The following is a 23,621-nucleotide window of genomic DNA, read 5'->3' on the forward strand; positions in this document are numbered from 1 at the left end:
GACCCGTGGATTAACAGTTTTAGAACGATTTTACAATTTTAGTGACGGTTTATGATGAATTTCTTTTACCCATCACCTAGGTTTGAACTTGGGCAAAATTTCAATTCATTTTTATCAACGTTCGAGAGCTTTTGTTTAAGCGTGGACGCAACAGAAGCCGCAAAGAAGCATGCCTTCATGTCAAGCTTGCCCGAGGAAACCAAGTTCGAAATGGAGGATCCCGAGTGTTCTCTGCACGAATGCACGTACCAGGTCTTAAAGGAGAAAGCCCTGTTTTGCCTAAAGATGTCGAAGCACCCGACAACAATTGTTCCAACGGACACAAGCAATCGGTGAAACGAATAAAAGTTTCGTTACCGCAATTTCAAACTTAGGAAAGATGGCTTATCCGGGAAATAACGAACAAACCACAAGAAATGAAATTATGTACAACGTCTTAGTTGGTGGACTACGCAATAGACAACAAGCCGAACGAATTATAAACGAAAACGTCCAGGTACCGACCTTCTTTGCCTCCGCAAAGAAACTCCTTTTGTTAGAAACACCGCATTTCCAACAAGACGTTGCAGCCGTGACAGACTGCCAATCTCCTAGACGCGTAAGCAGTGGCGACCTCGAAAATCTCAAAGAGATGGTCAAAGACCTCAAGCGAAAAATCAAAGGTTTGCGCCGTTCATCGGTCGGCAATTGTGTTGGTTTCGGCGAACGCAGGCAGTTAGAACACGTGGAACGGCCGTGTTATCGCTGTGGTGAGGTGGGGCATTTTAGTCGCAATTGCCCTTCAAGACAAGGCCGTAGAGTTTCATTTCAACAGACATCATACAATAACCGACGTAGAAGAGACGATTGCCCCTCCTGCGCATCGCCTTAGTACTATGGCAAAAGATCGTCACCGTTACACATGTATTTGCATTGATGGAATCCCGGTCTACGCACTAGTTGATACCGGTGCATCCATAAGAGTTATATCAAAGGATTTTTTTTATGCACCACACTAATCGGCGCACATTGGATGTACGCGTTGGAGAAAGGTTCATTGGAGCTGGCGGAAGTCCAATCACGATGGCAGGAATTGCCGTCATGAACGTCCCGTATTGCCAAGATAAAAAAAATGACAAAGGTCTACGTGGCCAATGACTTGACGGAAGACGTCATACTTGGTATGGACTTTTTGGAGGATAATCAATGCATCGTTGATTACGAAGCTATGACGTTTGTCAGCAGGGTTTCCCTGGAACATAACCAAGGTACGGTTTACGACTGTAACGTTTGTTTGCTGAAAACACCTAAAATACCCGCCTACACTGAAGTCTCCCTTCCATGCAAAATTAACTCAATATCTAACTTTGAACAATACGATGTATTTATTGAAAGATGCCCTCCCTTTTTCCAAAAATACGAAGTACTAACCGCGGTATGCGTATCAAGGGCTATTGCCAATGTGGTTAGAGTAAGATTAGCTAATTTTACAAACAAAGATATTATGTTATCCGCTCAAATGTAAATTATAATAACGTATGTTCGATTTGCAGTGTCACAAACGTAACAGCAAATAACGATCAAGATACATCATCAGACAACGTGTCTGAACTATTAAAACAACTGAACGTTGACGCTATACCCCTCAGCCAAGTAGAACGTTCGTCCCTTGTTGAAATTTTAAGAAAAAGATCAGCTGCGTTTTTATTATCCGACCGCGATCAAGGAATGACCCACATCGTAAAACATCACATTGACACTGGCTCTGCAACACCAATTCGACAATATCCACGTCGCATAAAAAAGGAAATGTGAAGATACACTTGACACGATGAGACTGTAGGTTCTGGTACCCGAGCCAATGCGACCAGCAATAATGCACGCCCATGGGGGAGGTCACCTGGCAAAAGAAAAGGACAGCCTGCCGAGTCGCTGAACGATCGTGTATATTCCGACCAAGGTGGCAATTTTGAAAGTGCAATATTCCAGAAACTGACCAGTTACTTGGATGCAAGAAAAGCCGCACTTCCAGCTATCATCCTTCTGGGAATGGCGGAGTAGAAAGAAATAATCGAACGATTATCTATGCTACAAAACTATGTTCAGAACGACCCGCACCTGTGGGATGAAGCACTATCGTCGATATGCGCAACTTACAATGCGAGTCGTCACGAAGAAACCGGCGTTTCACCGCACTTCCTTTTAACAGGTAGAGATCTACAGCTACCAGTCGACCTGATGAAAGGAAGTCCATTATTTATGCCAACGACCACACTAATGTCCGAATTACAAGACAGAATGATCCTAGTGCACGAGGTGGTACGAAATCGAATGAGAAAACGGCGTCAGTCAATGAAAGAACGATGAAATCGAAACGCTTCCAAGATCACCACGTTCTCGGTCGGGGAATCGGTGCTTTTACGGGACACTGTGCTGAGAAACAACGAAAAGAAAATGTTTCATCTGCTTTATAGGGGTCCATTCAAGGTGGTAGAGGTTGTCCCACCGGTTAATACGTAGTTATGGACAAGGATTCCCGAAGACAGACAGTCCGTTTAATCGCTTGAAGAAAAGTCATGGTGACTTTCAGGAGAGGGAGTGTGACAGCGATCAGAACCGAGCCGAAAATTTAGAACGGCAACAGCGAAGAAACTTTCCGCTACAACCTGGCGCTTACTGGTATTATAACCAGTATTCACATCAGGTTTTGGAAGCACAGGGGCGGCAAAGTCAACACGAGCAAAGAAGATCACAACGAACATCAGGAAGACCGGCATATTACCCCGAAGTAGAAAGACGTTGAAACACGTCACCGTTTGAGGTTTAAACGCTATGCATTGCACATTTTATTCCCTTTTTTTTTCAAGAAAAAGTTGGAAACTTATTTCGTAAATTTTGTAAATGCTTCTCTCTGTTTGTTGTTTTGTTTTCTTTGATTTAGTTTTAGCCCACTTTGTTTGCACGAGTTTAATTAATTTGAATCGGTGTAGTCGTTACTCGCTACCAGATTTATGTTTAATTATGTGTGTTTTGTTGTTGTGTTAATGTGCAACTTAAATTTATAGAGATCTGGTGTGTGTGTGTGGTATTTCGTGCGTGTATTTTATTTTGTGCACCTTATATGTACGTTTTCTCATTTGTGTTCACGTAACTTCCGTGTCAGGTGACACAGACATTTGAAGAGGGGGAGATTGTTACAAAAAACTCGCCCTATGTGTCTTGAGCCGTATGCGCTCCACCTGCTCCCTCAAATTCCCTCCCACGCTAATTACTTTCTTAGACCACGCCCGTCTTTAGGTCACTGCCTTAGAGACTAAGTGTAAAGCGAGTACGTACTATGTCGTGTTAAGAGTCGGACGTTCCTTGTTTTTATATACAGCTTTATATTACAATACGGTTTTATCTGACCACGGGTGTTTTACAAACGTTAGGACTAGACAGAAATGTAACATTTGTGGTTCCATAGTGGCTGTCGAGCTCATTTGTTAGACAAGCGAAGTTTCATTTGTCCTCGCCGTTTAAGTTACCCTGCACTTACAGAAGAGTTTCCTAGCTAAACACGGCGGCATGACGACGACCCGTTTTTTTGAACTGACTACTTATTCACACGACCTATATTTTTAAAATGTTGCTTGTAGTCGCCGCCCCAACTGCTATACTCCCGTCGAACATACTGGAAAAGTTAACTGAGGCCTTTCTTCCATGGTTCCTCTGTGGTCACCAATGTAACAACTTTGTCACAATTAAAGCTTTTATTATCGGTATTGTAGGCTGCGGTTTAACGTACCGCTCGCTAGCGTTTCCAAAATATAATGACTGAGAAAATCTAAGGTTATTCGGATTTCAGACTGTGCAGAACCCGGATTTCCGCTAAATACAACCCAATGCGCACACAGCAGACACAACAAAGAATACGTTACAACGGAGTATACGGTCCGACGCCGTGGCATAGTAGTTAGCGCGTCTGCCTGTAACCGGGAGGATGGGTTTAAGGCTCGACGCTGCTACCATTGTGGGCGTTTGTGTCCTTGGGCAAGACACTTAACGGCAATTGCTCCAACTAATGGGTTGTCTAATTATTAGCCATACATAAAAAACAAAAACATCCAAAAAAGTATAATCACCCACAAAGTAACATGCATGGTAACTCGTAAGCTGGCACGAGAGTTTAAACCCGTGTGATAACAACCGTCGTTTTTCGGCCACGCGAGGATAAAGTAAGTTACATTCATTTACCCATTCATTATACATGCCCATTCATAATAGCTTTATTCTCTTGTTGTATTCTATGATCACTTTGGTCTACCAGCACCTGTAAATTACAAGTAAAATTTGCTTATTCAACCACCATAAAATAAGTTTGTTACTTTTTTAGGCTACAAATAACATACCAACTCAGTTCCTGCCGACTTTAATTCAAATACTTTTTTTAAAGTTTTAGTGTGTAAACGTCCTGTCTATTGTCTGGAATATTTTCAACGGAGGGTCGTAATAAATTTAGACCGGGTGGTCTTGTTCAACGACTACCAAATGCAAAAGACCACCCGAATTTATTACGCATTCGCAGTAGTGTCTTTGCGCATGCGCAATAGCGCCTGGTAGAAACATGTCAATCGAAACGATTGTATTACGACAACAGAATAATTTTGGACGCGAAAAACACTATATATATCTAAAACAAAAACGACATGAATTAGCTCCCCAATCCCACTTATATAATATATTACTTTTCCTTAATGGCTCTTTTTACCTAACCTCCCATACTAAAGTGAGTCCCAAGCGTCTTGGGACTTAGTTCGTAAGGTGGGTCCTAAGCGACGCAATATGTGGCTCTTCTAGTCGGTTGGAATATTGGAAACAAGCCGAGTTATCTAGTTATATATGTGACATCTATGAACCACACAATTTGAATGGACCGAAAATGGTAAAATATTGGTTTCCGAAAACTAAGTACTGGATATCGTTAGATTAATGTTCAACAACGGTACGCACTTTATCCTCTGTCCCAGAACGTAATTCTTGTCGACATGCCCGAGTATTTAAATAGAAAAAAAAGGAATTGCAGTATTACGCAGCGCAAATAGGTTTGTAATAGCATCACATGTCAGTCGCAGAAGTAGAAACTACGTGGTTTACATAGTAAGCTGTATTATGTATGACTGTGTCTGTAATATATATGTATTTTATTGATTTATTCGATTTATAATATTTTCGATAATATATTGAGCTACAGCCCACATAAGTGGAAGTGATATATGCTCACCATAAGTTATATTTTCTGTACAATATATCTACCATAAGACGTAATTCATGTTTTGTTGAGCACGGTAGTGGTCATATAGATCCTTTTTCGTCGAACAGTTGTTCTTGGCTTTGTGTTGTTGCTGATAGGGCGATTTTTTTCCGCACTTATATCAATTCTAAATTCTAGCATTTATTCTTTAGTCTCTTGATTGAAATCAAATCATATTATTATTTATAATTTTTAAACTAAATTTTCAGATTTAAAACCGCAGAATTAGCGTGTGTGCACCGAAGCGTAGACAAGTGCCATTTTCTTATCGTTATCTTCGGTAATTCGGTATAAACACCGCGTCTCTCGTTTCTTCGCTCTTTTAGTTTACCGCTCGCAATAAATCATTGTGCAGCCGCCACGAAATGAATAATATTAACTTCTAACATTACCTATAATACTGCGTGATTACGGTTTATCCAAATTCACAAAAACAAACGTTTTTAAACAACGACAAGCTTAACTATTGTAAATTTACGAGTGAACACATGGTACATGAGTTGTACAAAGCGTATTTACACATATTCTTTACCGAACTTTCACAAGCCTTACACGTCTTAAGTTTAATGAGTTATAAAACACGAATAAATGCATTCTATCTACTGCCCCACAGTCACCAATGGCGACTGAAACCCGCTTTGTTGGTTATTGGTTACTTTTGATTTGTTTTTGATCGATCTCAGTCGACCATTGTAGTGATAGGGGTAATTAATAATGTGCTAATTAGTTTATACTGTAGCGGTTGATTGTGCTCTAGCACAGATTTAATGATATAAAGATAGCTAAATTCAATACTAATACATAAAGATTGAATATAAAGCAACGTTGTATAGCGAAAACAAAAGCATGACAGGAATGGAATGTAGTTTCGCTGCTTTCGTAGCATCTACTTTCCCGTCATTCTAATCGTGATAATAAAACAATTACCGAGTTGTGTGTATGCCAGGCGAGGCAATTGCCACATGCCAATGACGCGTTTTATTGCTTTGCTACACGTGTTTTTTGTTATATAAACCTTTCCTGTACTGAGAGGCAGTACGGGGCTTGCAATACCCTGCTGTTCTCACTTTGTCTCTAAGCTCGATGTCGCACTTTCACCGTACAATAAACTGAGATGTGCCGTACAAGTGTCATACATCGGTGTGCAATGCGTTGCGGAGTCTGATAGCGCGTGCGTCGGGGCAGGATGGAACAGCGTCGTCGCGAGGCTGCGGAGCGCGAGCAACAACTTCAACATTAGCCGCCCCCCACAATACCGTGCTCATGCATTAGATCTGTGTGATCTCTTGTATGCAATATATCCACCCCAGAACGTAATTATTGATTTGTATGCAATACATCTACCCTAGAACGTAATTCATATTTTGTATTCAATATATCTACCCTAGAACGTAATTAATGTTTTGTATGCAATATATCTACCCTAGAACGTAATTCAGGTTTTGTATTCAATATATCTACCCTAGCACGTAATTAATGTTTTGTATGCAATATATCTACCCTAGAACGTAATTAATGTTTGTATTCAATATTCATGTTTTGTATTCAATATATCTACCCCAGAACGTAATTAATGTTTTGTATGCAATATATCTACCCTAGAACGTAATTAATGTTTTGTATGCAATACATCTACCCTAGAACGTAATTAACATTTTGTATTCAATATATCTACTCAAGAACGTAATTAATGTTTTGTATGCAATATATGTACCCTAGAACGTAATTAATGTTTTGTATGCAATATATCTACCCTAGAACGTAATTCATGTTTTGTAATCAATATATCTACCCTAGAACGTAATTAATGTTTTGTATGCAATATATTGTGGGGGGCGGCTCATGTTGAAGTTGTGGGTTCGCGCTCCGCAGCCTCGCGACGACGCTGTTCCATCCTGCCCCGACGCACACGCTATCCGTCAACGCATTGCACACCGATGTATACACTTGTACGGCACAACTCTTTTATTGTATTTTTATTGTACGGTAAAAGTGCGGCATCGTGCTTAGAGGCAAAACGAGAACAGCAGGGTATTGCAAGCCCCGTACTGCCTGGCAGTACAGGAAATTATATAACGAAAAACACGTGTAGCAAAACAATAAAACGCGTCATTGGCATGTGGCAATTGCCTCGCCTGGCATACACACACCTGGGTAATTGTTTTATTATCACGATTAGAATGACGGGAAAGTAGATGTTACGAAAGCAGTGAAACTGCATTCCATTCCTGTCATGCATTTGTTTTCGCTATACAACGATATTCGATCTTTATGCATTAGTGTTAAATTTAGCTATATTTATATCATTAAATCTGTGCTAGAACACAATCAACCGCTACAAATACGTCCACACCACACAGAATGGTTTAGGTATTACCTCTCTCCTTTGCCAACATTGGAGATGCGCGTTCTATTCTTTTTTATTTCTGTGGAATTACCGCGTTTGAATTCAACGTTACAGATTACATAATTTGTTGTTTTTTTAAATTTAGGGGTTAAGGGTTAAAAGTAGGTGTTAAGGGTTCGGGCTTGGGGGTTTTTCCTAGCATAAATCAGTGCGAAAAACAAGATTGTTCTTTTGTCTAATCCTAGTAAGTTTTTGGTTGATAGTTGATCAAGTGCTACTATTCTGGACCGTTCTGTTTATGACAATTGTTGTTAAGCGGTGCTATTGGCCACTTAACTCCATGTGGTGTCAATCCTACTAAGTTTTTGGTTGATAGTTGGTCAAGTGCTACTATTCTGGACCGTTCTGTTTATGAACAATTGTTGTTGAGCGGTGCTATTGGCCACTTAACTCCATGTGGTGTCATTTCTACGCCCGCTAATAAAGAAAATATAAAGTGCTATGGTAGTGTTCGGGTCTGTCTTAACGTTGGAAAGTTACAGACAAATGTAGTTGTCCTGATAGCTGATATTGGCACCCCTCGTGGCATATTAGGTTGAGACATCCTCATAAGCGAAGGTTGCCTGATAAATTTTAAAACACGATCGTTCCTGTTTAAAGTGCATGTGACACGGTCATCTATAAATATAAGCTATTTATACTGCAAAATAGTTTTAATTTGTACAAATGTTTTGTCGAGCCTTCGGCGGATAAAAATACCACACCCATTGTCCAGTTTCAAATGTGAACGTATGAACCCGCCGATCGAAGTGCCTTTTCTGACGCTCTGCTGCACGGGCCAAATTACTTCTTACTTGTTCGCACTTACCCGTCGCATGTGTTCCACGTAATCGGTATAGCATTGGTAAAATCGGGCATTGGGGCTGGGATACATGATATCCAGTGGCAGATCAATTACTCGACCCAACATTAACCTTGTTATATTCTACCCGTGTCGGGCGTGGCTGGCTGGACCCGGGGCAGTATAACTGAAACTATTTGATCGGGTGTAAGCGTGACCAGTGTCACGCGTGAACTTCTCACTGTTTATAACGCGTCCTAGCACTACCAGTCTTCTTAAAGTTTATTGGGTGAAGTAAAGGGACGGGACGATACTCTTGCGGGACGGTTAAACAGAGTGAGAAGACAGGGCCACTCCAGGGTGTTGCATACAGTTACAAATATATACAAATTTCACTTACATGTAGTAACCTTATGCAAATAGAATGCTTCGTTAGGGTTAGACACTAAAATTAATACAAACATTAACAGTAAAATATATACGAACAGATGGATTACGTCCGATCTGCAGTCGGTTACTAAAAAAGAGAAACGGAAAGGGCAAACAAACAAGGCCACGTAACTTGCGCAAAAAAGTACTGCGCAATGAAGGCAATTTTAAAGCCATTCTAAATTTATTGGTAGCGCGCGGGGACTCCAAGAGATATTGAGACCTAATTTCAAAACAAATTCGAGAAAAAGTTGTACAGAACGTCAAGAAAGCCGGAATTTTCTCAATATTGGCAGATGAAACGAGCGACGTCACTAATTCCGAACAATTGTCTCTGGTGGTGCGATACGTCCATGATCTTCTAGATGATACATCCGTGTTAAAAGAAGTTTTTTTTTAGGATTTAGTGAAGCTGATGATTTAACGGGGAAAGGCCTGAGTGTACAAATACTCCAGTTGCTTACACAATGGGGTTTGGAACCCGATAAGCTTAGAGGGCACGACGGGGCAGCGTCTATGGCGGGAAAAATAAAAGGAGTGCAAGCTGTGATATCTAGGCAGTATCCGTTAGCTGTCTGTGTGCACTGTGCCTGCCACTGTTTAAACCTGACCTTATCCTCTTCAAGTGGCATTCCAACCATACGGCGTCCAATGAAAACAATTCAAGATTGCATAACCAAAGCATATATACTAAAAGCAATGACGCTCTTTACCGCCATTGGTGGATTTGTCATTCTTCCCAGCTTTACGAGATTATTCACCGTCACACATGGTTGCCTATATTAAAGCTGCAGAGAAACAATTAGTAAATTACTAAAGTTACACACAAAATGTCTGTCTTGGAAACTGAATCTGCTTTAGAGAGGTTAATATTGGAAATTGAGGTCGATGTATCCGTTGAAGATGAGACGGAAAATAATGCAGGCTTGCTGTATGTCAGTATAGATGATTTGTGGACGAGAGCTGCTGAAAAAGTGAAAGAATATTTACCAGTGTCCAATGCAATATCAGTTTTTGGGGGATTAGATAGTTATTTGCGCCAACAACTAGTTAAACTGTACAGTATGGATTCCACAAAAATTGCCCATAACTTTTCTAAGGTTATTAATTGTGCTCCAAATGACAGAATCCTACGAGCTATCCTTGTAGAATTGCTTCCAATGCTTGAAACTGGTCATTGCACTTCAATGTCTGAAGAACCAGTGGTTTTAACAGACAATGTACCCATTAATGGAGATGAAAGAGAACTATGTTACTATGTTGGTGGAAGAGTCATTTATGCTATGTTTGTGAAAACCAAACATCCGGTGTTTATATATATATATATATGGTTTAAAAATGTTTTTTTTTGTTTTTTACTGTATTTATATTTTACACTGCAGTTACACTGTATATTGTAAGTAATAAAGAAATGCTTTTTGTTTTACTGTATATTGTAAGTAATAAAAAAATGCTTTTTGTTTTTAAGTGGTTGTATACTTTGTACCATTTTCCTAGTCCCCTGAACCAACTTGATTCATATTAAACTGAGCACAGTACAAATGCTACAGTGGGTATCATAGTAGGTTAGTATTCCTACCACTCATTGTCGCTAGGATGGAGATTATATTTAGGAGTTTTATTCTAATTTTCAACTTTTGTATTTTACTGTATTTATATTTTACACTGCAGTTACACTGTATTGTAAGTAATAAAGAAATGCTTTTTGTTTTTTTGTATTTTACTGTATTTATATTTTACACTGCAGTTACACTGTATTGTAAGTAATAAAGAAATGCTTTTTGTTTTTAAGTGGTTGTATACTTTGTACCATTTTCCCAGTCCCCTGAACCAACTTGATTCATATTAAACTGAGCACAGTACAAATGCTACAGTGGGTATCATAGTAGGTTAGTATTCCTACCACTCATTGTCGCTAGGATGGAGATTATATTTAGGAGTTTTATTCTAATTTTCAACTAAAGCTATTATTAAGCATGTGAAACTTATCTGCTTCCGCTTTGTCTAAATGACATACCTGGACCAGTATAAACGTGTTTCTGTTGTGACTGCTTCATTGATTTTAAATGATAATGAAGTTGACTAACAACCTGTTGGGCATATTTATGAGATCTTGTTCTGATATACCTTTCGATCATTGCAAGTAGTAAATTTTTGGAGTTGTTATCCGTAACCAAGTCGGTCAGAAGAATTGCATTTTTTTGGTACCAAATAGCTGACAATTTGTTTTGGCTTAGTTTCTTTATGCCATTGTGGGGGGTGGTCATAAATAGTAGCAGTAACTCTCTACACGTACTCGATCCTGAACCTCATCTAGGCGATCGAAATGACTAGCACCCAACTCAACAGAATATTGACTCCTTTATTTGACAAGACAACGGTGGCGGAGAACAACACACGAAATAGTAATCGCGGAGAGCGTTCACGATAATGCCATGACGAAAAACCGTAGTGTCCAGTATTTGGGCACCCTTTTTATAACAGAAACACACACGGCAAAAAGATAATAAAACGCCCAGTGAGTTTGCCCCGTAGGGTGTGCAGCGTCAGTAATTATACAAAGATAGACATTAAAGAAATCGGGAGTGTTTTAACTGCGCTTTGACGATACTTTAATTGTCTCCCTTTGAGCCTACACAAAGAAGACGTATATTTACACGAATGCCAGAATGTTGTACACGAAAAACCGGTTATTAGAGGGACGTAAGTTGTAGACATTCAGTCTCGAGGCTTCAATACATTTTGTTGGTGCATTAAATTAAAGAATAAATCTACTGCTTTCCCACATCAACCGCTACAAATAGGCTCACACCCACACAAGATGGTTTCATGTGCTGACGATCCACGCGAACTGTTCCTCATGATTTCAGTTTTTTTTATTGTTAAAGGCTTTTGGAGTTTTTGGTTTCATTATTGATCCTCCTCTTTGGGTTTTCTGGAAAACTCTCGGAGTTTCATTTCTTTTGTTTGGTTTTCTTCGATGTTTGCACGACTGTGTTGTAGCCGTAACTTTACTTCGACTGATCGACATATTTTCAGTGATATTCACTTGAGGATTTGAACGGTACGTTCGCGTAGATGTGTTAATTGGTGGGGTGATCAATTGTAGGGCATCAGTGTTCTTGCAGGGAATGTCTAAAAAAAACGAATTTGGTGAAGTATAATGAAGTCTCAGATTGAATAGATACAAAAAATACGTCTTAACATAGATAAGGTGATGGTACATAATTACAAAAAGAAATGCTGTAAACTGATTTTTTTGAAAATACCAAAATCATGTTAAAATAGAAAAAAAATGTCACAAAATTAAAGGTGATTACAACAAAGTTATTGATTTTAGCAAAGTGAATGAAGAAATGTAATTAACCAAGAGCAATGCAAAAAGAAAATTATGCAGTTCTGTGGTTGTTTTGGGATAGACGTGGAAAGTAATTTTATAAACATAAAAGTGTGTATTATAATTAACATAGAAGAAGAAATTTAAGTGTTTGGTTTGACTGATAAAATAAAATAGTAAACGGAGAAATCTTTGTAATAGAAGTAGACACAAAATATGAGACAAAGGGGATGATTTATATGCCTGGTGTATGGGACGTGACGTTCCCTCGAGTTTACTAAAGCGCTAATTAACATATTTTACCGGGGATTTAAATTGTGTGGGAACGTCAAAAAAATAGTCTAGGCAAAAATGGACGCACCGTAACTTATACAACCCAGATTGTCAGTATAATTTCCGAGTCACTCGTCGAAACTAACCAAGAGGTGCACGATTTAACCACATGTTGTTTACAAACACAAGACACACACCAATCACGAATGTCAGATCTCATTCCGTACCACACAAATCTATCGCCAATGAGTTTTTGTGTGGCTCTGATTGATGGATGCGACAAAGAATGTAAAGTACCAAAAACTTTGCGACGAAGCAAACACGGAATAATGGGTCGAAAAGAACCGGTGGATACGTCACCAAATATGACATCATTACAGTTAGGCAGGGGGCGATTTACGACTTGAAGACTTCCATACAGTTCCATATCATTAAGAAAATCATTATTTTGTTGCATGCGAGAAATTTCGTGAAGATCAATGGCGTCGTTCGGAAAAGAAGGCGTTTTAACTCCAACACGAGGCGGACCGTTAACAACCGAGATTTTAATTTTTGGAGATGTGGAAAGAGGATTGGAACGGTAAGCAACCGGGTGATCACGTGTGACAATCTGGTGCCCCACGTCTCTATTAACTGGCCCAGGACGCGAACAGGCAGAATTTAAATCAGGGGGTTTCGACGAAACGGCATTAAAACCATATGCGCCTTTACTAACCGGTTTTTGTTTACGACGAAGTACAAGCGGGCCTGCCGACTCCTTAGGCGGTTCCCGAAGAGGCGAAAGACCATTATTATCGTTTCTGGTGCCAGAAACATGTGCTTGACGTCGACGACGTAACTTTCTACGTTTGGTACGCTTTGAAGAAGCTAAACGTTTATTAGGAAAGTTATGTTGGGGAATCATACGTTTACCAAACACGTCGAGTAAAATGCGGTAGTGATTGAAAAAGTCGGCTCCAAGAATCGCATGTTCAATATCGCAAATCTTAAAAGTCCATACGAATGATCGACCCATATTAAGATTAAGAACAAGTTTAATTTGACCATAAGAGCTAAAGGTTTTACCGGAGACATCTTGCAAGCGCATAGACTTCCGTCGACTAAAACGAGGGACAAACCATAAAGGAATGACACTAACGGCGCTACCAGAATCACAAAGGAAAGACAAATTTAGACGATTATCAAATACATTAAAGGTAGACGGCGTGTAAGAAGTCCAATTATTCCGGCTCACCGCGCACGTGGAAAACTTAACACGTTTCCTGGAATCATTATGCCAACTGCATGGCTGAATGCATTTATGCGCTCGGTACCCATATGTAGCATGATAAAAGCAGAATTGGGACGGAGAAAAACGACGGTTGCGCCGTTTACGGTGGCGACAGAAAGGAGGCTGATTAAAACAACGTGAACGCCAGGCATTCTTGCGAGGTGGGAAATTAACATCACCGCGCTGATAAACATCGTTAGACGTGCAAAAGCCAAGATTAACAGGGGGTATTACACATTGAGAGGAAGCATTTTTAATTGAATTGCGCTCGTCGATCAGCTGGTGAATGCGCAAATTATCATTAACAGACGCCTGAAAGCTAATCCTGGTAGGCGAAAGAGTTTCGCGCGCGTTACCAACATCAGGAATGGTAGACGATAAATTAGGAACAAAATGCGGCAAATTTAACATCATACTATCTGCTTTACAAGCGAGAGTTTCAATATCAGGCTGCGCATATTCAAGACCAAGCGTGTACCTTACATCTTCAGGCAAACGATCAACATATCCTTTATTAAAAAAGCTTTCAGTGACATCGCAGTTATTGCCGTGACTGCTTAGCGACGATGTCATTTTGTTCAACATTTCAGTGGGTTTGTGAGCATTCAACTGTGTCTCGTCAAAACGCTTAGGTAACCGTTCTACTTCGGCCGGTTCGTAAAACTTAAGTAATGCAGACTTTAAATTAGAATAAGGAAAATCAACATCGCCATTTAAAACAACATGGCTGACCTTATCAATTTGTTCAAGCCCAAGGCCTGAAACAGCGTGAGTGAAGCGAACGCACTCACTACAAACTTGGTTGGAGTCGAATATGCGTTCTATAGTATCAAACCACAGGCGCACAGAGGAAGGCGAGAACAAGGGAATCTCTAAGTTGGTCATTTTATCTGGCATAATTTCGCGTGCAGTTATCCCTGCATTAACACTAGTAGTGGGGGATATTTTACTGACACATTGGGGTTGTTCGCGCGATTTATAACCCAAAAGATCGGCTTTAACATAACCCATACGCGCGTTCCCATAGGCATCACCATTGGCATATTTATCATTTATAAACCGACTAGTTTCACTCGATATACAAGATAAATCTTTTGTGCTAAAGGAGGAAGGTGGTGGCACAGTGCGTTTATACTTCGACTTATTTCGTAAACGTTTAAAAAAGGAAAAACCTGGGGCCATGGTATAACTTACGAAACCCAAAGTAATAATGTAAAATAAGCATGCAAAATAAATTAAATGCTTCACCGTTGATTTGTCTTCGGAAGGTCGTGTCCCGGGGTCACCAAATGTGGGGGGTGGTCATAAATAGTAGCAGTAACTCTCTACACGTACTCGATCCTGAACCTCATCTAGGCGAACTGTGTCTCGTCAAAACGCTTAGGTAACCGTTCTACTTCGGCCGGTTCGTAAAACTTAAGTAATGCAGACTTTAAATTAGAATAAGGAAAATCAACATCGCCATTTAAAACAACATGGCTGACCTTATCAATTTGTTCAAGCCCAAGGCCTGAAACAGCGTGAGTGAAGCGAACGCACTCACTACAAACTTGGTTGGAGTCGAATATGCGTTCTATAGTATCAAACCACAGGCGCACAGAGGAAGGCGAGAACAAGGGAATCTCTAAGTTGGTCATTTTATCTGGCATAATTTCGCGTGCAGTTATCCCTGCATTAACACTAGTAGTGGGGGATACTTTACTGACACATTGGGGTTGTTCGCGCGATTTATAACCCAAAAGATCGGCTTTAACATAACCCATACGCGCGTTCCCATAGGCATCACCATTGGCATATTTATCATTTATAAACCGACTAGTTTCACTCGATATACAAGATAAATCTTTTGTGCTAAAGGAGGAAGGTGGTGGCACAGTGCGTTTATACTTCGACTTATTTCGTAAACGTTTAAAAAAGGAAAAACCTGGGGCCATGGTATAACTTACGAAACCCAAAGTAATAATGTAAAATAAGCATGCAAAATAAATTAAATGCTTCACCGTTGATTTGTCTTCGGAAGGTCGTGTCCCGGGGTCACCAAATGTGGGGGGTGGTCATAAATAGTAGCAGTAACTCTCTACACGTACTCGATCCTGAACCTCATCTAGGCGATCGAAATGACTAGCACCCAACTCAACAGAATATTGACTCCTTTATTTGACAAGACAACGGTGGCGGAGAACAACACACGAAATAGTAATCGCGGAGAGCGTTCACGATAATGCCATGACGAAAAACCGTAGTGTCCAGTATTTGGGCACCCTTTTTATAACAGAAACACACACGGCAAAAAGATAATAAAACGCCCAGTGAGTTTGCCCCGTAGGGTGTGCAGCGTCAGTAATTATACAAAGATAGACATTAAAGAAATCGGGAGTGTTTTAACTGCGCTTTGACGATACTTTAATTGTCTCCCTTTGAGCCTACACAAAGAAGACGTATATTTACACGAATGCCAGAATGTTGTACACGAAAAACCGGTTATTAGAGGGACGTAAGTTGTAGACATTCAGTCTCGAGGCTTCAATACATTTTGTTGGTGCATTAAATTAAAGATTAAATCTACTGCTTTCCCACATCAACCGCTACACCATTAATCAATTTAGCTTTAATAAGCAGTTCCATAGACCCGAATAAGCGTTGCCCAACCTCAGTTAGCAGCCAGCAATTAAGTTTGTTTCCAATATCTGCAGTTCCACTCCTAAGTTTAATAAACACCGGGTGTTTGGTTTTCACAAACATAGCATGAATGACTCTTCCACCAACATAGTAACATAGTTCTCTTTCATCTCCGTTTCCAATATCTGCAGTTCCACTCCTAAGTTTAATAAACACCGGGTGTTTGGTTTTCACAAACATAGCATGAATGACTCTTCCACCAACATAGTAACATAGTTCTCTTTCATCTCCATTAATGGGTACGTTGTCTGTTAAAACCACTGGTTCTTCAGAGATTGAAGTGCAATGACCAGTTTCAAGCATTGGAAGCAATTCTACAAGGATAGCTCGTAGGATTCTGTCATTTGGAGCACAATTAATAACCTTAGAAAAGTTATGGGCAATTTTTGTGGAATCCATACTGTACAGTTCAACTAGTTGTTGGCGCCAATAACTATCTAATCCCCCAAAAACTGATATTGCATTGAACACTCTGGTAAATATTCTTTCACTTTTTCAGCAGCTCTCGTCCACAAATCATCTAAACTGACAGCAAACCTGCATTATTTTCCGTCTCATCTTCAACGGATACATCGACCTCAATTTCCAATATTAACCTCTCTAAAGCAGATTCAGTTTCCAAGACAGACATTTTGTGTGTAACTTTAGTAATTTACTAATTGTTTCTCTGCAGCTTTAATATAGGCAACCATGCGTGACGGTGAATAATCTCGTAAAGCTGGGAAGAATGACAAATCCACCAATGGCGGTAAAGAGCGTCATTGCTTTTAGTATATATGCTTTGGTTATGCAACCTTGAATTGTTTTCATTGGACGCCGTATGGTTGGAATGCCACTTGAAGAGGATAAGGTCAGGTTTAAACAGTGGCAGGCACAGTGCACACAGACAGCTAACGGATACTGCCTAGATATCACAGCTTGCACTCCTTTTATTTTTCCCGCCATAGACGCTGCGCCGTCGTGCCCTCTAAGCTTATCGGGTTCCAAACCCCATTGTGTAAGCAACTGGAGTATTTGTACACGGCCTTTCCCCGTTAAATCATCAGCTTCACTAAATCCTAAAAAAAAACTTATTTTAACACTGATGTATCATCTAGAAGATCATGGACGTATCGCACCACCAGAGACAATTGTTCGGAATTAGTGACGTCGCTCGTTTCATCTGCCAATATTGAGAAAATTCCGGCTTTCTTGACGTTCTGTACAACTTTTCCTCGAATTTGTTTTGAAATTAGGTCTCAATATCTCCTGGAGTCCCCGCGCGCTACCAATAAATTTAGAATGGCTTTAAAATTGCCTTCATTGCGCAGTACTTTTTTGCGCAAGTTACGTGGCCTTGTTTGTTTGCCCTTTCCGTTTCTCTTTTTTAGTAACCGACTGCAGATCGGACGTAATCCATCTGTTCGTATATATTTTACTGTTAATGTTTGTATTAATTTTAGTGTCTAACCCTAACGAAGCATTCTATTTGCATAAGGTTACTACATGTAAGTGAAATTTGTATATATTTGTAACTGTATGCAACACCCTGGAGTGGCCCTGTCTTCTCACTCTGTTTAACCGTCCCGCAAGAGTATCGTCCCGTCCCTCTACTTCACCCAATAAACTTTAAGAAGACTGGTAGTGCTAGGACGCGTTATAAACAGTGAGAAGTTCACGCGTGACACTGGTCACGCTTACACCCGATCAAATAGTTTCAGTTATACTGCCCCGGGTCCAGCCAGCCACGCCCGACACGGGTAGAATATAACAAGGTTAATGTTGGGTCGAGTAATTGATCTGCCACTGGATATCATGTATCCCAGCCCCAATGCCCGATTTTACCAATGCTATACCGATTACGTGGAACACATGCGACGGGTAAGTGCGAACAAGTAAGAAGTAATTTGGCCCGTGCAGCAGAGCGTCAGAAAAGGCACTTCGATCGGCGGGTTCATACGTTCACATTTGAAACTGGACAATGGGTGTGGTATTTTTATCCGCCGAAGGCTCGACAAAACATTTTTACAAATTAAAACTATTTTGCAGTATAAATAGCTTATATTTATAGATGACCGTGTCACATGCACTTTAAACAGGAACGATCGTGTTTTAAAATTTATCAGGCAACCTTCGCTTATGAGGATGTCTGAACCTAATATGCCACGAGGGGTGGTGCCAATATCAGCTATCAGGACAACTACATTTGGCTGTAACTTTCCAACGTTAAGACAGACCCGAACACTACCATAGCACTTTATATTTTCTTTATTAGCGGGCGTAGAAATGACACCACATGGAGTTAAGTGGCCAATAGCACCGCTCAACAACAATTGTTCATAAACAGAACGGTCCAGAATAATAGCACTTGACCAACTTTCAACCAAAAACTTAGTAGGATTGACACCACATGGAGTTAAGTGGCCAATAGCACCGCTTAACAACAATTGTTCATAAACAGAACGGTCCAGAATAGTAGCACTTGATCAACTATCAACCAAAAACTTAGTAGGATTAGACAAAAGAACATAAACAGCATGTGTCCACCTGGCCTCGTCTTCAACAACTGATGAATTGGCCTTTTCACCAGTTAACGCCCGTTCAAAGAATCTTGATTTGATTTTCCCATATCATGACGCCTGACGCCTTAAAGTGTCGACAATTACTTTTCCAGGGGCCTGTTTCGCCACATAATGCACAGACTTGCACTAGACGACGTACTCCACTGGTACCGCTCAAATCCCGGCATTCATGAAGCGGTGTCTGCTGAATCACGTGAAAGTCAAAAGAATGCAATCCGTCTGCCATATCTACCACTTCTGATAGTGTATTTCGCAGTGTTGCGTTAGATTTCGTCTTATCGACATGTCATCCAAGCTGTTGTCCGACCAAATACCGTTGAATGAATTGTTCGACCAAATAGTTTAAGTTACCCTGCACTTCCAGAGTTTCCTAGCTAAACGCAGCGGCATGACAACGACCCGTTTTTTTGAACTGGCTACTTATTCACACGACCTATATTTTTAAAATGTTGCTTGTAGTCGCCCCAACTGCTAAAGTTCACTGAGGCCTTTCTTCCATGGTTTCTCTGTGGTCACCAATGTAACAACTTTGTCACAATTAGAGCTTTTATTATCGGTATCTAGCCTGCGGTTTATAACTTACCGCCCGCTAGCGTTTCCAAAATATAATGACCGAAAAAAATCTGAGGTTATTCGGATTCCAGACTGCAGAACCCGGATGTCCGCTAAATACAACCCAATGCGCACACAGCAGACACAACAAAGAATACGTTACAACGGAGTATACGGTCCGGCGCCGTGGCATAGTAGTTAGAGCGTCTGCCTGTAACCGGGAGGATGGGTTTAAGGCTCGACGCTGCTACCATTGTGGGCGTTTGTGTCCTTGGGCAAAACACTTAACGGCAATTACTCCAGCTAATGGGTTGTCCAAATTATCAGCCATACATAAAAAAGAAAACATCCAAAAAAATATAATCACCCATAAAATAACATGCATGGTAACTCGTAAGCTGGCACGAGAGTTTAAACCTGTGTGATAACGACTGTCGTTTTTCGGCCACGCGAGGATAAAGTAAATTACATTCATTCATTATACATGCCCATTCATTAGAGCATTATTCTCTTGTTGTATTCTGGGATCACTTTGGTCTTCCAGCACCTGTAAATTACAAGTAAAATTTGCTTATTAAACCAGCATAAAAAAAGGTTGTTAGTGGTACTTACTTTTTTAGGCTACAAATAACATACCAACTCAGTTCCTGCCGACTTTAATTCAAAAACTTTTATTTTAAGTTTTAATGTGTAAACCTTTATTTTAAGTTTTAATGTGTAAACCTAGTCTATTCCCTTCTCTTGTTGTATTCTGGGATCACTTTGGTCTTCCAGCACCTGTAAATTACAAGTAAAATTTGCTTATTAAACCAGCATAAAAAAAGGTTGTTAGTGGTACTTACTTTTTTAGGCTACAAATAACATACCAACTCAGTTCCTGTCGACTTTAATTCAAAAACTTTTATTTTAAGTTTTAATGTGTAAACCTAGTCTATTGTCTGGAATGTTTTCTAACGGAGGGTCGTAATAAATTTAGACCGGGTGGTCTTGTTCAACGACTACCAAATGCAAAAGACCACCCGAATTTATTACGCATTCGCAGTAGTTTTTTTTATTTTTTATTGCATATATAGTTTACAACACGATAGTAATAATAACACAACAGCGACAAATTAAAAACGATTGTAGCGAACAAACGATACTTAAAATTAACGCAAGTTTGCGTTCCACTTGGATATCATGTATCCCAGCCCCAATGCCCGATTTTACCAATGCTATACCGATTACGTGGAACACATGCGACGGGTAAGTGCGAACAAGTAAGAAGTAATTTGGCCCGTGCGTCAAAAAAGGCACTTCGATCGGCGGGTTCATACGTTCACATTTGAAACTGGACAATGGGTGTGGTATTTTTATCCGCCGAAGGCTCGACAAAACATTTTTACAAAGTAAAACTATTTTGCAGTATAAATAGCTTATATTTATAGATGACCGTGTCACATGCACTTTAAACAGGAACGATCGTGTTTTAAAATTTATCAGGCAACCTTCGCTTATGAGGATGTCTGAACCTATTATGCCACGAGGGGTGGTGCCAATATCAGCTATCAGGACAACTACATTTGTCTGTAATTTTCCAACGTTAAGACGGACCCGAACACTACCATAGCACTTTATATATTTCTTTATTAGCGGGCGTAGAAATGACACCACATGGAGTTAAGTGGCCAATAGTACCGCTCAACAACAATTGTTCATAAACAGAACGGTCCAGAATAGTACCACTTGACCAACTATCAACCAAAAACTTAGTAGGATTGACACCACATGGAGTTAAGTGGCCAATAGCACCGCTTAACAACAATTGTCATAAACAGAACGGTCCAGAATAGTAGCACTTGATCAACTATCAACCAAAAACTTAGTAGGATTAGACAAAAGAACATAAACAGCATGTGTCCACCTGGCCTCGTCTTCAACAACTGATGAATTGGCCTTTTCACCAGTTAACGCCCGTTCAAAGAAGCTGGATTTGATTTTCCCATATCATGACGCCCGACGCCTTAAAGTACGCCCGTTCAAAGAAGCTGGATTTGATTTTCCCATATCATGACGCCCGACCCAGTTAACGCCCGTTCAAAGAAGCTGGATTTGATTTTCCCATATCATGACGCCCGACGCCTTAAAGTACGCCCGTTCAAAGAAGCTGGATTTGATTTTCCCATATCATGACGCCCGACGCCTTAAAGTACGCCCGTTCAAAGAAGCTGGATTTGATTTTCCCATATCATGACGCCCGACGCCTTAGTGTCGACAATTACTTTTCCAGGGGCCTGTTTCGCCACATAATGCACAGACTTGCACTAGACGACGTACTCCACTAGTACCGCTCAAATCCCGGCATTCATGAAGCGGTGTCTGCTGAATCACGTGAAAGTCAAAAGAATGCAATCCGTCTGCCATATCTACCACTTCTGATAGTGTATTTCGCAGTGTTGCGTTAGATTTCGTCTTATCGACATGTCATCCAAGCTGTTGTCCGACCAAATACCGTTGAATGAATTGTTCGACCAAATAGTTTAAGTTACCCTGCACTTCCAGAGTTTCCTAGTACCCTGCACTTCCAGAGTTTCCTAGCTAAACGCAGCGGCATGACGACGACCCGTTTTTTTGAACTGGCTACTTATTCACACGACCTATATTTTTAAAATGTTGCTTGTAGTCGCGCCAACTGCTAAAGTTCACTGAGGCCTTTCTTCCATGGTTTCTCTGTGGTCACCAATGTAACAACTTTGTCACAATTAGAGCTTTTATTATCGGTATCTAGCCTGCGGTTTATAACGTACCGCCCGCTAGCGTTTCCAAAATATAATGACCGAAAAAAATCTGAGGTTATTCGGATTCCAGACTGTGCAGAACCTGGATGTCCGCTAAATACAACCCAATGCGCACACAGCAGACACAACAAAGAATACGTTACAACGGAGTATACGGTCCGGCGCCGTGGCATAGTAGTTAGCGCGTCTGCCTGTAACCGGGAGGATGGGTTTAAGGCTCGACGCTGCTACCATTGTGGGCGTTGGTGTCCTTGGGCAAAACACTTAACGGCAATTGCTCCAGCTAATGGGCTGTCCAAATTATCAGCCATACATAAAAAAGAAAACATCCAAAAAAATATAATCACCCATAAAATAACATGCATGGTAACTCGTAAGCTGGCAGGAGAGTTTAAACCCGTGTGATAACGACTGTCGTTTTTCGGCCACGCGAGGATAAAGTAAATTACATTCATTCATTCATTATACATGCCCATTCATTAGAGCATTATTCTCTTGTTGTATTCGGGATCATCACTTTGGTCCTACCAGCACCTGTAAATTACAAGTAAAATTTGCTTATTAAACCAGCATAAAATAAGTTTGTTAGTGGTACTTACTTTTTTAGGCTACAAATGACATACCAACTCAGTTCCTGCCGACTTTATTGTCTGGAATGTTTTCAACGGAGGGTCGTAATAAATTTGGACCGGGTGGTCTTGTTCAACGACTACCAAATACAAAGACCACCCGAATTTATTACGCATTCGCAGTAGTGTATTGGTGCATGCGCAGTAGCGCCTGGTAGAAATATATCAATCGAAACCATGGCGCCATCTATAACAGGCCTAGACACCGTCACATACTCAGCAACATTTTTTAAATGAAACCATGGCGCCCTCTATAACAGGCCTAGACACCGTCACATACTCAGCAACATTTTTTTAATAGATGGTGTCAATTACACCTCACTTAGGTAAAGAACCTGCAATAAAGATCCATAAAATGACTTGAGTTCATTTTTGAGTGGTATGTACATTTTAAGATTTCTTTGAATTTTGTACTTTTGAAACACAGTGAAACAGCAGAGCATGTATAATATAACTCCTGGCGATAGACTTTACTTAATCAAAAAACCCTATGATTGCATTAAGATTAACCTCATGGGTGCGATTGGAAAATATTAAACCGGCGGCCATTCGTTACTTAAACACAACTAAGCAACTGTCTACTTTATACGGGTCCCTTTAAAATGTGCGGGTTGCGCGTGGTTGCGGATATTTTCTCAAATACGGGTCAAAACT

The 23,621-nt window shown here is 40.3% G+C and overlaps 2 protein-coding genes and 1 long non-coding RNA gene across 3 annotated transcripts; 1 reads left to right on the forward strand and 2 right to left on the reverse strand.

The window, feature by feature from the left end:
• LOC149733205 (uncharacterized) lies at nucleotides 1-1,925 on the forward strand. The gene is given in 2 exon segments (XM_089881398.1): nucleotides 1-334; nucleotides 336-1,925. Coding segments are annotated over 2 exon segments (816 nt in total). The 5' UTR covers nucleotides 1-54; the 3' UTR covers nucleotides 872-1,925.
• Nucleotides 1,926-11,231: 9,306 nt separating this feature from the next.
• On the reverse strand, nucleotides 11,232-15,021 carry LOC149733206 (uncharacterized). Its single transcript, XM_089881388.1, has one exon. It carries the CDS (start codon nucleotides 14,949-14,951, stop codon nucleotides 12,594-12,596), a length of 2,358 nt encoding a protein of 785 aa, XP_089737514.1. The 5' UTR covers nucleotides 14,952-15,021; the 3' UTR covers nucleotides 11,232-12,593.
• LOC149733207 (uncharacterized) lies at nucleotides 11,232-16,608 on the reverse strand. The gene is made up of 2 exons (XR_016385346.1): nucleotides 15,018-16,608; nucleotides 11,232-12,024 (listed from the first exon to the last, which is right to left on the reverse strand). It is a non-coding gene; the product is annotated as an uncharacterized LOC149733207 (long non-coding RNA).
• Between the last annotated feature and the right edge of the window lie 7,013 nt (nucleotides 16,609-23,621).

Source organism: Ciona robusta, chromosome 7, assembly GCF_009617815.1.
Source record: "Ciona robusta chromosome 7, ASM961781v2".
In the NCBI taxonomy this organism is placed as follows: Eukaryota; Metazoa; Chordata; class Ascidiacea; order Phlebobranchia; family Cionidae; genus Ciona; species Ciona robusta.